The following is a 15,580-nucleotide window of genomic DNA, read 5'->3' as shown; positions in this document are numbered from 1 at the left end:
TAATTCAAGTATTAATTACCTTGATTTACCCAGTGACAGTAATCTGTATCTGATTTAGGTTCATAATATTTATGTGAATTAAGCACCACTCACTGGGTGTGATCATTCTGAACTATGAGTCATAACGATCTATCTATCTATTCCTCTTCGTGCATCAGGCTGCAGGTTCTTCTTCCGTCTGGAGTCCATCGCAGGGCGACTGTGGAGAGGTCTGCTGTCTGCTGGCGGAGCACATGTCCAATCCATCGCTAACGCCTTTATTGCGTTTCTTAATTGTTGTTACTCTTGCAGACTTTGCTGACATAGCCATTGAAGTTCTTCGCTAAACCATGGAAGGCTTAACAGGAAGTTCTGTGGTCCCGAGCCTCGTTCTACCAGTTAAGTGAAAAAAATCATCTGCCAGTTATCCAGGGGATACAAGTTCGTGATCACCCAAAATGATGAAAACACTCTCCGAGAAAAGATAATACTTATTTTTTCCGAGTTGGCTATTAGGTGTACCTCAAAGAAATACCACAACACACTGTCATATCCTCAAAAAGTGATACACTGATTCCGAATTTCCTAGCACATGCACTCATATCTGCACCATATAAAAGAGAAGCTAGATTAGTGATAACAATTATAAAGATGTGATGAAAGAGGATCCTCTCTGGTGTGATATTGACCTTTCAATGCTTTAAATTCAAAGTGACTTTGTGTTATGATGACGTGCATATGTACTGGGTAGTTGTGATTGTCAGTTGTGGTGATAGCGAACATGGTTATGAAATATTTTCTCTTTAGTGTGGAACACATCATTAAAACTCCTCGTCATAAACATTCCCAGACCATGCAAAACAGACAAACCAAGGACATATGTTGGATATTAGTTCCTGGACAAACTGATTTGATCACATGCACAAGCAGAACCACCTACGCACTCACCGATCAGAGTTTTTCCAAATTCTGACAGACGACTGACCAGGACACGCTGAACTCCGAGGTTGACAACAACATTTGGCTGGGGCTGAAATAATAGCCAGCGCCGACACCATCGGACACTTTCATCTCCAAGCTTTGCTCCACAAGAAACATGCGCAGCAAGGATAGAAGAGGCAATGGACAGCCAACAGCCACACAAGTACGTTAGAAACAGCGCTGAGCAGACGACTGGTGACGTCAAACACGACAAACGTCAGCTGATCTTATCTGCCCTATCCCTCTACAGCAGATAAAAATAGCCTGCGACACTGACGCTGAGGTTCGTCTGCTACGAGCGCGTCCATCGTAAAGTGCCTGGATTACATTTCACGGGAAATTACTAGAAAAATAGCAAACAAATGTCTGTTGACGACAATGTACAGAAATAATATACTGAGACCAGCTGACAGTTAAACCGACAGTGATGTCCATTCGCCTAACTGACTTAAGGGGACTGCACTCTCTTGTTCTTCGATCTGAGTCTCCTCTTGATCTGTGTTTTTGTTGTGTATTTACACTCATTTGTGTTGCTCTTTCTGTGTCTGCACGATACCGTGTCCACCTACACACAACTTCCTATCAACTGCCTCCTTCTTACATCCCGCCATAATGATTTCTTCATACAGTTCGCCATGACAAAATCAAAAGTCGATGCAGTGTGCTTTATCGTGTAGACACATATTATTTGTGTATACACCTAGTGATTGTATATATATAATACAGCTAGTGGTCACATACACCTTGCTGGGTGTAGTGCATACTCGGGAATACTTAAATACCAAAGATGTCATACACAGGAATGTGAAGGGTAGCCATGTTTATCACCAGGTAGCCTACAGGTGTGTCTCACTGACTCCACAACTCTCTTCCTTCTGATCGTTGTACGGCAGCCAGGGCAAGTTATTTGGTTATTGTTTTGGTTCATCGTTTAGTTTAATTTCATTATTATTAGTAAGTTGACTACCGTTCTTTTCACATCGTTGTTGTCAGCTTTTCTTTTTAGATGAAAGACACTGCTCGTTAGGATTACCTTCTGTTGCCTGCTTCCTGAGTGAGCGGTGTTATCTTCATCTGGTAGCAGCGCCTCTTTCTTTAGGTTTAGTACTCGGTCTGTAGTCTTACTTCTTGTGATGTGAACTATCGAAAACAAACACGTGTCTTTGTTTGCTGGATGAGGTCTACTTTGCTATTACATTTTATTGGCTGACCTCTCTCACTGTCGCTACATTCAAACATACAATCAAATGTCTAGTCCCAAGTTATACAAGTGTTGACTCCATCAAAACTGGTCGGGAAAGGGTTTTCTGTAGTCAAATAGATCATCGATACACAGAGGTACACACGCGTTTTATCTTCGCCCTGATCATCGCTTTCCTGACAGACGACAGTCGCTGTCCACCTTCATCGTCCATCCACATGACGTAACTGAGGGCTAAAATCCCGTCAGCAATGGCAGATTGTGAGATTTCGTGTCATGACATGTCACGGTCAGGGTATAGTGTGTGTTGTGACAAAACGTTGGCAAACTGTAACAGTGTCATGTGATCGTGGTTTAGGTATTGTATCCTGTCATTGCTGTTTATTGGTTTATTTGCTGTCTGCTGTATATTTATATTGTCAGCCTGTTGTTTGACTTTGTTGAAAAAGTGGTCACGTGTTCCCTGTGGGTGACATGACGGTTAAAACTATTTTAATCACTTAACAACAGTCTGTACCTGTGTTAAAATAACAACAAAAATCATTATTGAAACACTCATTGTGAAACGTGGGGCCAAATTTATAAAGGATTTGAAACAACATTTGTACGTCGTGTGAATGTGTTTGTGCCAAACAGTTAAACTTGTAACATGTGTTGTGTAGCGGGGGCGCTGTTGAGGCCTAGTCCCTCCACCCCAAATCCCCTTCCGCCCCACGCGTGGTCGCGCGAGCGGCGCGCAGCGCGCAGCGCGAGACAGGGCAGCAACTGCGGGTGACGTAGAACCCAAGCTGCCCTGAATAAAAAGCGGGTGTAGGCAGCCCAGACGGTCAGACTTTGAGAGAGAAAGACCCCGAGAATCTTGAGACTGAGTTAGCGAGAAGTACCTTAGTACCGCAAGGCGCTCTGGTCCGCTGGAGATAGCGGCTCGCGACCTCAGTCTCTTTTCTCTCGTCCCCACCCCAGGAAGTTGAGTTAGCGAGAAGTACCTCGGTGCCGCAAGGCGCTGTGGTCCGCTGGAAATAGCGGCTCGCATCACTCAGCGTCCCACCCCACAGAGTTAGGCGGTAGGTTTGGTTAGGTAGGGTTAGGATTAGGGTTAAGTTTGGCAGTTGTTTTGTGATAGGTGTATATTCTGTAAATAAAATCTATGTCTTAAACTTTAGCACTTGTGTGAGTGATAGTGTAAGGGAGTGTTAGTGTGTGTACTGTCCCTGTGTATGTAGGCGTGACACAGCAGAAGAGAAGAGAACACACGAGAAGGTCCGGCGAAACTGACACACCAACCAAAAGGACACTTTACGTGCAGTTAGTAAAGCAGGGTCTTTTGTGGGCTCCTAGGTCGGCTGTAGCTCGGGTGCGTATGGAAATAGGTTTAGAAGAAAAGAACACAACGCGAGGCACGTACGAACTAGGCTACGCACCCGACTAACGAGAGCCAGAATTTTTGGTAGACAGAAAGATTCTCCTAGGGAACTCCCGTCCTCTTCCCTGTACCGACAAAAGAGGAACGGACTGATTTGGCGCTAGGGTGTTAGCGATAGGGTGCCGGTCGGTCCGGTTACAGTTGTATAAGTGAGCCGCTAGTGTTTGTTGCGTTTACATCAATAAATCTCTTCACTCAATGAAGCGGGTTTTGATGTACCACTATTGTCTGTATTTAGTCTCAGAGTTCTGTACCCTTTGTTTACCCCTGGCAGTAAACAATATCAGACCGAACACTTTAGTGCTCGACACTGACATTACAGTCTGATGAGGCACTTTGACATCACGTGTACAACATCTTGTACACACAGTGACACAGATATCACACTTGTAGACTGTTACACGGATATCAAGCCACATTAACACACACCTCTGAGACAGACAAACTTGTTGACACTTGTTGTTTTCTAAACAGAGACCTCGTGATGTAAAAGTCTTTAATGACGTCATATCTATTACATCATAAGGTGAGGACTTGTAGATAGACTCAGAGTAGAAGAGGACAAACACTAAAAGACAATTGTTGGTGTAAGAGACTGACACACACTATAGCAGGTGACAGGTGAGTCAGTGTCAGTGTCAGTGTCAGTCACATTCTAGCGGCTTGTCGTCATGGGAGACAATCACAAGTTGTGACGTACAGCGGGACATGAGGTCAAGTCGGGAAGTCTTAAAGTTGTACCGTTGTAAAAACTTAGATCTAAATATATTGTAATTAGGGTCCTCCAGACAGACGACGACTTTTCTCTCCAGACCACGAACAGGATGTCCACTCGCCACCCACACCACGTCACTGCGGGCCGTGACCACGTCCTCGATGTCATCATCCTTCATCACCCGCACTGGGATACCCGCTTCTTGCAGTCCTCTCACCACACCCGACTGGTCAGTAACGTCATTCCAGCACAACACCAGCACGTCTCTCCACTGTAGACAGGGTGGTGTTGTGCCGCCACTGGTAGAGGTCAATGTTGTAGATGTTGTTGTGCGTCTCCCTGTCAACATGGATATAAACAATAGCATCGTGACGTCATCACGTAAACTGAGAGACACACATCACTAACACAGTCTTATTTACAAGACTGTTTCTCACCCTTTCTTTATTTATCACATAGGTAAGTGTTTAATTGTAAACAACGTTACACTACACAATACACACACCTACCTGTAACACCAACACGGAGACTGTGTAGGAAGCTGGCCAACTCACGACTGCACGTCACACAGTCACTTGGGAAGTAACCTGAATGACCCTGACCTCGGTGATACAGTCGTGTGACTGGCGGGCCGTCTGTGTGGTCGGGCACACCTCGCTCACTGTACGGCAGTACATGTTGGTGTGTAGTGATCCTCGGGTCCTGCTCGACTTCCCTGACGACGACCGGAGAAGAGCGGAGGGGTCTGGTTAAATATTCCACTTGCCAGCCGGCGGGTGTGTAGTCATGGAAACAACTTGCCGCCCACAGATGGAGACGAGGAACTCGTGTCAGCAGCAACTCACACAAAGTCTGGAATTTGTTGATTCTGTAACATAGGATGTAGCTACACGCGTTACACTGTGTACTGTAATTAATGTGTGATTCTGTTTGTATATCATGTGTAATATTGTTACAAATGATGTCATCAAGTAAGTGATGTCACAATAATGACACGTGTTGCAACACAATCTGTGTAACAGCCGATGCATCAAAACAAATCTATGTTGACAACACAACACCTCCATCAGGTGTCACAACTGTTGAGGAAACATCACCTGTTAAGCACCAAATAGTTGTAATCCAGTAAATGCAGACAGCATCTACCTGTGTGTCTATCATCACATCACACGCGGTACAACTCACCTGTACCCACTCACTACTTCATCAGCGATGACGTACAACGACCCTCCGATCGCCGCCTGTGACAAGTCGTTGACGGCCTTTCCCACGTCTTTTCCGCCATCAAGCTCATACTGCAGGAGGTGAGGCTGACCAGGTGATACACCTGCTGACTGTTGTGTCTTTACTGTCTGCAGCAACAGGTGATACAACATGATGCACGCTGCACGACTCCCCCACCACGTACTGACAACGTAGACGTGGTGACCACATCGCAGCCACTCTATGGCCATCAGCAGCAGCACCACAGTTTTACCTGTACCTGGCGGTCCGGTGACAAAGAGTGTGGGAGGCGCCGTGTGTAGCAGGTGAACTTGCTCCGGGAAGAGTGTTATTACAGCAGTGTAGCACTCTCCTGTCCACCACACGGCCTCACCCAGGGTCTTGACACTCACACGTGGAGGACTTGTGCATGGCACAGTCACTGTTGTCGCCGGACCACAGAACCTACAACAAACAAATGTTGGATACTTCACCTCATCTTACTATTAAAATGACGAACATTATATATATATTGATTTACATTATTTACTACAATTGGTTTGTTATATTTAGTGATAATGTTTTCTGTCTTGACGTACTGGCGTTCTTCTATGATAAGAAACAAAACCAAAAATTTTAAGTACTTTCTAAATACTGTTTCTCTCTGTCTGTCACTAACGGTCTACTGTCTACTAAGAGTTGTACATGTCGCGGTGAAGCATAAATTCTTCTCTCTAACTTTATTCTCTTCACCAATACTGTCACCTCCGCAATCTAACGCTAACCGGGTAAAAATAACTATTGTTAACTTTGTGAAAATACTTTAGCTGAGTGAATGAACAAAGTAACCTGACATTACTGTTCCAAATTGTCAAGAATCCCCATAAAATATTTACAGTAAAACCTCGATTTCACGTTTCTCAAGGGACCGCCATAATAAACGTTACATAGAAGAAACACTTTATTTGCTTCAGGTGACATCCAGACATGGAGAAAGTATGACAGACACCGCATGTCACAATCCTGTCTAAACATATTACGATGTCAAAGTCCAACAGGTGAGCAGCAAGGTTGTGACCGTGTGTACACAAGACTTTATGTCCCCGTGGGGATGAACTCATCCAAGGTGGCCTGTCCTGTGAGTTGTGCTCGTATTTACAACATCACGTGTTCCGTACGTTGCACGTGTCCCAACATGTCGCTGAAGGCAAACTTCCCTCACGTGTCCAGCGCTGTGAGGGCTTCGGACACTTATTGGTGGTGGACCTGTTGATTCTCAATAGTCGTCGTCGTCACTTCCATCAGCACCATCAACTTCATCTCTACTGTCTGTCGCAGCCGCAGTTTCCTCGCATATTTTGTCATAAGAAAGTTCACCGCAAGTTTCTAACCTCTCGTCGCTCTCGTCGCAGATACAAAAATCGTCGAAGTTGAATTTAGATGCACCAGAGTTTACTCTGTCCCAGTCATCTCGTACAACTTCATCATTCAGGCTCACCTCGTCACTGTCATCGCCGTCATGTACAACGTCCGACACTCCTGACTGAACATTGAAACGAGCCTTGGCGATACAGTCCTCATAGTTGACGGCTTAATTGCAGTTCATGATGCAGCCACAAAGTTCATGACCCTAAAGATGTCAATGTTCATGTCCTAAACAGTTCGCACGCCGAGGTCAGCCAACGTCACAAGCTTTTAAACAATCTTTTACGATAGAAATGATTGAAATTCAGGTTGATCTCGTAATTCATTCTTTACTTTTTTTTATCCCCCGGCGGATTTTTATTTTTCGCACTTTCAGGTTTGTCAGCAACAAAGTAGAAAATAAGCCAGTTTCGCTGACTTTGTAGATGGAGCGATGACTGCACTTACATATCTTACGTATCCGGCAATAACGCCCTCTGTCTGTCGGTCAGGATGTGATGATAGTAGACCTAACATCTTGTCATCTCAATATCAATGTCAGTCTTCCACTGAATGTCACCACACGTGCATTTGATATCAACATGTTATTTTCACGTGAACACTCGTACAGTGTTAGTTGATGTTGTGATACTAATTGTACACAGTGTATCTTACCGTGCTACTAGTGTCTTGTACACGTGACGTGTCATGTGACTGTCAGTCCCAGACACAGCCACACGTCGTTTCCACCATTTGCCGAGTTTCTTGAACACGTGACTACTGACGTCACACGGGGTCTTGGTGTCAGACAACTGATCATAGCATAGACACATACCAGCGATGTCGGCGGGGTCAGTTGTTTTTAGACAGCAGTGCAGGTCCTTTGACAGAATTTGTGATATAAAAACTTTTGAAACAGGTCGGCAAAAGATCAGGTCACTCAAACTGTCTAACATAAAGGAGATAAAACTAGGTTTATTCCGGAACAACCTGTCTGGATCTGAAGGCTATAGGAACCCTATTCTTTGAAATTAGAGGGTTTGCTTTTGTATATTTTAATGTAACTGTACATAAGAGGCTAAAATATAGGATATGATATGTGTATGTATAGATGGGTGAAAGTATAATAAACATACGTGTATATGTATATAATTAATGTCCCTTTGGTAAGACAATATGTCTGATGATCATATTATACTTAGGTTCAAGCTCTATAAAAATGTCCATTTGCTATAGATTGCTGTTAGACACACTGTGTGTTACGGTCAGGAGTAGGGAGGGGATGGGGTGGCATAGTCAGCCCTGGTTGTTACCCCTCTACCATGTAAAAATCGTGGGCCCACGTGAGTTTTGGAACTCGCCAAGAAGTGCTCACCCCTGGTGGAGTGTGACAGGGGTGAGTATTTAAAACACGACCGTGGAAAGCCAAGGAGGCTGTTTGGAGTGGAGTTTAGGAAGCTGCTAGCTGGAGCGAGACGCGTGGCAACTATTGTCTGTCGTGGACTACTGAGGGGAGACTCTGCATGGCCTTCAAGAAACGAGGAGGATACCTCAGGACTGGAGACGCTGCACAGTCACCAAGAAACTCTACGACTGTATGCGGAGAGCGACTCTACTGCAGTCAGCGGGGAGTGAGTTGCCGGGCTCGAGACGGCTTGGTTTGACAGCCGGAGTCTGCGCGACGACGACGACGACACCAGCACGACGGGAGCAGCGCAACTAGGAGGATGGTGGTCGAGTAGAGGAACTCCCACATCATCTCAAACAGCCAGAAAGGTCGTTACAACGACTGGAGCGCCGGGAGTAAAGGCCTATCTTCTAAACTCTACTGCTGTGTGCGGGGAGCGAGGACGGCTTGTTGCTTTGTATAACTATTAAAATTTGTGTTGACCAGTGGGCTAGCGTGATAAGCAACACACTAGACGCTGTCAGTAAATTGACAAGCAGCGATTTAAGATTTAAGTTGCTTATTGGAAAGCAACTAACAAAATAGTTGATGTCCATCGACTACAAAAACTAACTTTATTATCCATGTCGCCATGAAATGTTTTTTTGCTTCTAGTAGTCGGTGCATATTACAGAAAGTCAGACGCAAATGACATCTATCTATCTATCTCTCTTCGTGCATCAGGTTGCACATAAGGCCTAAACCAGAGACCGCCACCCATAACCTTTTACTAAATTCAAGAACAGTATTAATTGTAAAACAAATTATTGTAAGAGAAATGCATTTGATGTACAACAGTAAATAAAATAACAAAAATACCGCATTTATTCTTTGGATAAAAAGTGAGTAGGATCCTTACCTCAGTGAGCTGTGAGTCGTGAGAGATGGCCTGCTGTACCTGGTTAGTCGTGAGGTTAGGGACGGCGATGGTCTTGGTGATGCGCAGACCGGGACACACATCAGACACCAGGTGAGACAACATGGCCTCCGCTTTGTTCAGCTGTGACACGGCGTCTCTCAGCTTCTTTCTGATCTTGACAATATCCTCCTGTGACATTTTAAGGTTTTTTGTAATGTCACCAAAAGACATCACATTGCAGACGACAAGACCGTGATTTCGGTGAATAAGAAGCACATCGAAGTTTCCCTGTTTCCAGCTCTGTGGCAAGTCAGGGGGTAGGCTGGAGGCTCGGGGTAACTGGGCAGCCGCCACAGAAAAACAAGGTTCAGTCAGATATTGTCCGAAGCGGAGTCGTGTGATTCCAACTAACACTTCTCCTGTCTTTTCTGACCAGTTCTGAAGACAGAAGACAACTCGCCTCATGGCCGCATCATATCTCAAGTCACTGTCCTGAACAGCAGCAGGTGGAGAAATGAAAGACGCAGCAGTCATTTCACGTCGAAGCTTTTCTTTAAGAAAAGTCAACATACCTGTGTCTTCTAGTGCTGGCAATTTTACCTGAAAATCCTGACCAGCAACTGTCTCTTTGGAATGTGACGGTAGTACCTGTACATCCTGACCAGCAACTGTCTCTGTGGTCATCGGCACGCGGTTGAAGTAGACAGGAGGCAGGAAGTAGGCGCGAGACTCGAGGTCAGGGTACGCGGCCTCAACCCACTGGAGCCAGAATGTCTGAACTTCTTCTGCGAGTGTTGCCTGTACGAAGAGGACCTCAGTTTGTCTGACTACAGTAACTTGCTTTTATTTTACTGCAACTTGTTACTTAGTCACAAATAGAAAAAAAATGTTTGTTTTTTTTAATTTCTAAGCGTTTTGAAGATCCTGTTACTTTTTTCTGGCAACTCGTGTTCACTGAAGAATAATCTTTTCCAAATTTTCTTAGTTATTGCGTTATTTTCGCTGTTGATCACTCGTATTATTATTTACTGTATTTCTTGTTATGCACTACAACAGCTCGTCGTTAGTTGTTATTTTTTATTATCAGTTGCTGTCATTCATTGTTACTGCTAGTCACTCTTGCTGCCTGCTGTTGATTGCAGCCTCTACTGTTTAGTGTTGATAGCTGTTTGTAACTTTCTGATTATATTGTAGTCACTACTGCACTAACCTGACTACCAGTCATAAGCCTGATGAGCCTGACGACCTCCTCGATCTGAGATGGGACACCACGGATGATGACAATCTTCATACCTGGTACAGGTGACGGGTTGGGGTCAAAGTGTACATCAGCGCCTGTCTTCTTCTTGACCTCCTCCAGTGGACGCGCATTCACTGTAAACAAGATTATTTGTCATCACTGCTCTGTCGGGACATCTTGACCTAGAACGGTTTACCTGTCAGTTTCTGATTCTCTGACCATATTTAAGCCCAAACTCAAGACACATCTTTTGAGAACGACTTCACTGTGACCCTGTCCTGACCCTGCTGTATGAGTGTGTGTGTGAGTGAATGTTGTACAAGTGTGTGTGTTTTTCTGTCATAGGGAAGATGTGTGCGTGGTTGTTGGTTATTATGTTTAGTAAATCACTTCTGTAAGCATTGTGTGCATATTGTTGCAAAAGTACGATTTATATGCTCAGTATAATTATGTCTTTATCTCAATAAGTAGACGCATCGTTATGATAATGAGTTATCGCAGTTATCTTCACTCTCTAGAATTTGCTGTTGAGGTGGTGACAGGATGAACTGTCTTACAAACGAGGAGAGGACTTATCGTCTCGTGCAAGACCTACACACATCGTTAAAGACAGACATGTGCGTGTGACGGTTTATCCACGTGCTGCCCTAGCGACCGTTACAGGTAAAGAGATGAATAAATAAATAAAACTTTGCAATATGCTCCACATGTCTACATTGTGTTATCTTCTAAACTTATTTTGTGTCTCCTCGTCATTTTCTGTTCTGCGTCCTTCTATTGTTACTTTAGGAATAACACAAACTAAAGATAGAATATACCTGTATCCATAAGTAGCTCAGCCTGTTCATCGGTCACGGCGTGTAGGTGAACTATGACCCGGCCACCGCCTCTAGAACCTTCTTGTCCACCTCCTCCTTTCTGGGGCTTTCCCTGTGATGGTGGTTACACAGTTACAGGTGAACATCAGAGAATGAACACAGTACACACAGCTTGTCAGTGTAAAAGGTACACAAGGAGACATGACTAATTCATCTTTGACATTGATGATGATGATGATGATGATGATGATGATGGATGATGGATGATGGATGATGATGATGAATCTCTGGTATATCAATAGTAAAAGGCTCATTGTGCTGTAACAGTGACACACCAAATATATTTTTCACGTCAAACCACGCACTCAACACCTCTTCTCGCCTACATTATCAGTCACAAACAGTAGTTAGTAATTTCTGTTTTTAAAATATCATTTATACCGTTTTTATAAAAGATTAGGTTAAATAGCGTACATGTTGCGCTCAGATGGTGTGAAATAAATATTTGATCATTGTTATCTCTTCAGGAACAATTAAAGAAAGTCACGTGACGGAATTAAGCTGAATATTGTGCGTAAAATTAACGATGACTAATTACAGCAATCTTAATGACAACCATGGCATCACTGCTCTGGTGTGTCACATGCCACATACTGACTTGTAAACTTGATTAAAGAACATTTGTAACTTTGGTACAAGGATTGACCTCCTTGACCTCTCTCCGCCTCCCCCTTCCCCTAATTGCAGGTGTCTCCACCTTGTCTCACCTGTTGTGGAGCAGACTGTTGTTTATCAGACATGGTTGACAGTGCTCTTCTCAGACTGCCTCTTATGTGCAGTTACATTGAAGTGTCTCAGAGGAATCGTCTGTTTTCTAAGTGGGTTTGTGGCGTTGGTAATCGACAACTGCTGATGACGACGATGTTTCTAAGGATAGAAATCGTGGTCCGCGATGTTGATAATCAGAGTTGTGTCCACTGGTGTCATTGTTGAGCTACTAGCATGATGGCTACGATACTTACTATAAAACCGTAGTGACAGTTATCTGCCTTGTCAGGATCTATTTATGTCTTACTATCGTGATGAACTCAGCACTGGCTACTAAAGCACTGCTACTAAAGTTTGAAATCACTCCATCCTTCTTACAATATGTGACCTTCCACGACGAGATGAGTTTTAAGTCGGAAATTTGAGATTTGCCAAATTGCATATTTTTTCAAAAGTACATGTTCTGAACTTTCTTTTGATACAAAAGTTGTTCTTCTAGTCCTAGGATTAAGTTATAAACGTTTGAAGTGTGACAGTACAGTGGCGGCCATTTCGAGAAAAGCGGGTTCAAAGATTAGCGTCAAGATGGCCGACCGGGTTTGTTTACTCCTAAACTTTTGCAAGCAAATCTTTTGATCGGTTAATATTTGAATCGTTCTTTAAAGACGTTGAACATACAGACTCCGGCCTTTCTGGCGAGGTATAACACGATGGGGTTATGACTGGGAAACAGCATCGAAACAGCGTTTGAGTTTCGTCTGACATCGGTACGGATCGCAGTAGGGTACCTCGATTAAAACGTATTTAAAGTCAATTTCTAACTTTTATTTTAACATAGCAGTGTATTTTCCTGATAGTTTAATAACCAAGGAATCCATTTGTCAAGAAAAATCAAACTGCACAAAATTAATCCCTATCACCTTACTGGGCCTCGAGCACAAAACTGCTCCGCACGACTTAAGACTCATTTCGTCGTGAAGGCTCACATGTAGTTGACTACGTAGCTGTGGACTTTACACAGCGAACTTCTGTGGTCTGACCACCCGTTAGTCCCACCCCCAGAGCCATAGCGACAACCTGCTTGTTCATTTTGATTGTTGCAGGGAAGAAGACTACAACACCAAGGTATTTGTGCAAAACCGACTTATACAGTCATGCACATTTATAAAGTTAAAGCATTAGTTAAACATACATATTAATTCTATTCTGTCCCACTAGCAAGCGCCCAGCATCTTGCCTCACTCAGACAACCGTCCACATTTATAAAACACTGACAGAGTGTTCAAGTTTATGACACTTTCCACGTTGCAACTGATGTGATAGAAGGAATGAACATGTAACGATTATCACATTTTTGTAGAAAATTGCTTTTGATAATAACGCATACACGTAGCCTTCAGAGCCTGATAATAAAAAAATAGAAAATATATTTGTATTTGCATGGGACAGCTATTTCTAAAACATACAACAACACTCGTATATGGAAAGTAGAGCTAAACGACCTTCAGTAAAAATATTAAAATTATAAAACTAAATATGCAGTTTACAGTTTTCTTATCGCAATGTGAGACTTAGGTTGTGGAAATTTTATTGTTTTTCTTAATTTTTGGTTGTATACATTGTATACATTACGGGAATATATAAAATATCTTTTTTAGGGAGCGGAGCCCCCCGGCGCCTTATTGCCCCTCACCCCGGTTCCTACTCACTGCAGTGTGAAGACACTGTGACAGTGTGAGTTCTACATGAAGGGGAAAGTCACTACCTTCTCCACCCCGGGTCTCAGAAGCTACCCTGGGGTCGCCGTGTGTCAGTTCTATTATTAGCTTGGCTAATGGCGGCTGACGTGATGACGGACTAGACAGTCGGCTGACAGTCAACAGCCATAGTGACACGACAAAATGGAATTGAACAGTCATAGTATACCAATGAAATGCCTTATCGTATAGGAAAGATATCAATGACTGCCCGGTCATAAAATCAAAAGGCGCATTAAACCGATAACAACACAGCTTTTTTCTGTAAACAGAAATAATGTATCTGCTGATTACCAGAAATATTTGTAAATAAAAAGACTAAACAGAATAATATTGTCTAATGAAAAGTTTTTAAGCAAGGATATGCAAGAGACGTGAAATAGAAGTGACAATAACTGTGACAGGTGAGCTGGAGCATGTGGAGAATATAAATGTACAGGTGTGTGTGTGTGATTGATTAGGTACAAATGCGAGACTGTGTGGATACATGTTTGTACATTTTGATACTGTTCAGAGTGCTCATTATTGTTCATACTGATTACATTGGCTATTATTAACCATACTGTCTCTTACTGCTCACACCGTTAATGACTGAAGACAGAAACACTTACAGTCTGTCGTCACTTGAGGTCCGCTAGTCTGTGGTGTCGCTGTATTCAAGTAGTTCATGTGTTCACTGCATTCCACTTACATTGGTGTGACTACACGAAATAACAATGACTTATCTTTCTTTTAAGTCAAACAAGTAGACGGTATAAGCCTATTTTTGAGAGTATGTGACTTACCCCTCATCAACTTGATCATAAAGAGGATGTCAAGATGGCGGAATCATGACAGGTCGGCAATAAACGGTCTATGTTATCTACGTTATCGGGTTTTTCCAAAGCATTGACATGGTTATAATGGAGATTTGTCAGAATAATTTATGTACAGATAATTAGGCATGTCTTGTTATATTTATATAGAAATTACAAGACATTAAATGTTTTATTTATGACAACAGACTAGGTTCAATATGTGAAGTATGTTTGTCATCATTTATGCGGCGTCTCTGGTAGAACAGGACACAGACTAGCAACACAGGCTTAGGCCTCAATTTGTGGTTTGAAATGTCTCATGTTTCTGTTTATTCTCAAATTCTCTACACACTAAGGTGACCAGACGTCCCGCTTTTGACCTCGTGTCCCGCCTGCTCACCGGGCGGGACGCCCAATGTCCCGCTTTCTGGCTTTCTGGCAAGTCCATCAAATGTCCCGGTTGTCTTTAAAAATCACTTTATTCGGCTTCTTGGACGGTGACGACACCATCATCGGCACGTGTCCCGCTTTCGCCCCCGAAACGTCTGGTCACCTTACTACACACATACATATACATGCACTGCATGCAGCATGTGTGAATATAAGTACCCTCTTGCACATACACTTGTCATACACCATTATCCTAAATATCAACACCATATATGGAGAATCCTGACATCATAAAGAAGAAAACCTCCTCACAGCTTTACTTAAGGGGACCCAAGACCTGCCCGCCTCTCTTGCAAGCTGAGATCCACCTAGTAGTCTTGCCAAGGAGCACATACAGTTCTGGCAGTTCTAACAAACGGGATAAACCTACAAAACACTTGACACAGCAAATCTACAGTGTTGTACTAGTTTAAAATATTCGAAATGCCTCTCTTTTGTCTCTTTGTAAGAAGTATTCTCCTTATGTCACTAACCTAATTCTCTGGAGTCATTTCAGTACAGTATTGTGTGTGTGAAACTATGCCAGAATATTGCATTT

General features: G+C 43.2%; 1 protein-coding gene across 1 annotated transcript; it reads right to left on the bottom strand.

The window, feature by feature from the left end:
* Positions 1 to 491: 491 nt before the first annotated feature.
* LOC112555485 lies at positions 492 to 14,645 on the bottom strand. The gene is made up of 8 exons (XM_025223919.1): positions 14,581 to 14,645; positions 12,038 to 12,197; positions 11,271 to 11,382; positions 10,423 to 10,586; positions 9,213 to 10,010; positions 7,582 to 7,787; positions 5,912 to 5,967; positions 492 to 583 (listed from the first exon to the last, which is right to left on the bottom strand). The coding sequence occupies exons 2-8, from the start codon at positions 12,068 to 12,070 to the stop codon at positions 492 to 494; spliced, it is 1,461 nt and encodes a 486-aa protein (XP_025079704.1). The 5' UTR covers positions 12,071 to 12,197; positions 14,581 to 14,645.
* Between the last annotated feature and the right edge of the window lie 935 nt (positions 14,646 to 15,580).

Source organism: Pomacea canaliculata, linkage group LG14 (genome assembly GCF_003073045.1).
Source record: "Pomacea canaliculata isolate SZHN2017 linkage group LG14, ASM307304v1, whole genome shotgun sequence".
Taxonomy (NCBI): Eukaryota; Metazoa; Mollusca; class Gastropoda; order Architaenioglossa; family Ampullariidae; genus Pomacea; species Pomacea canaliculata.
Note: the sequence above shows the minus strand (reverse complement) of the source record. Positions and strands in the feature narration are given on the sequence as shown.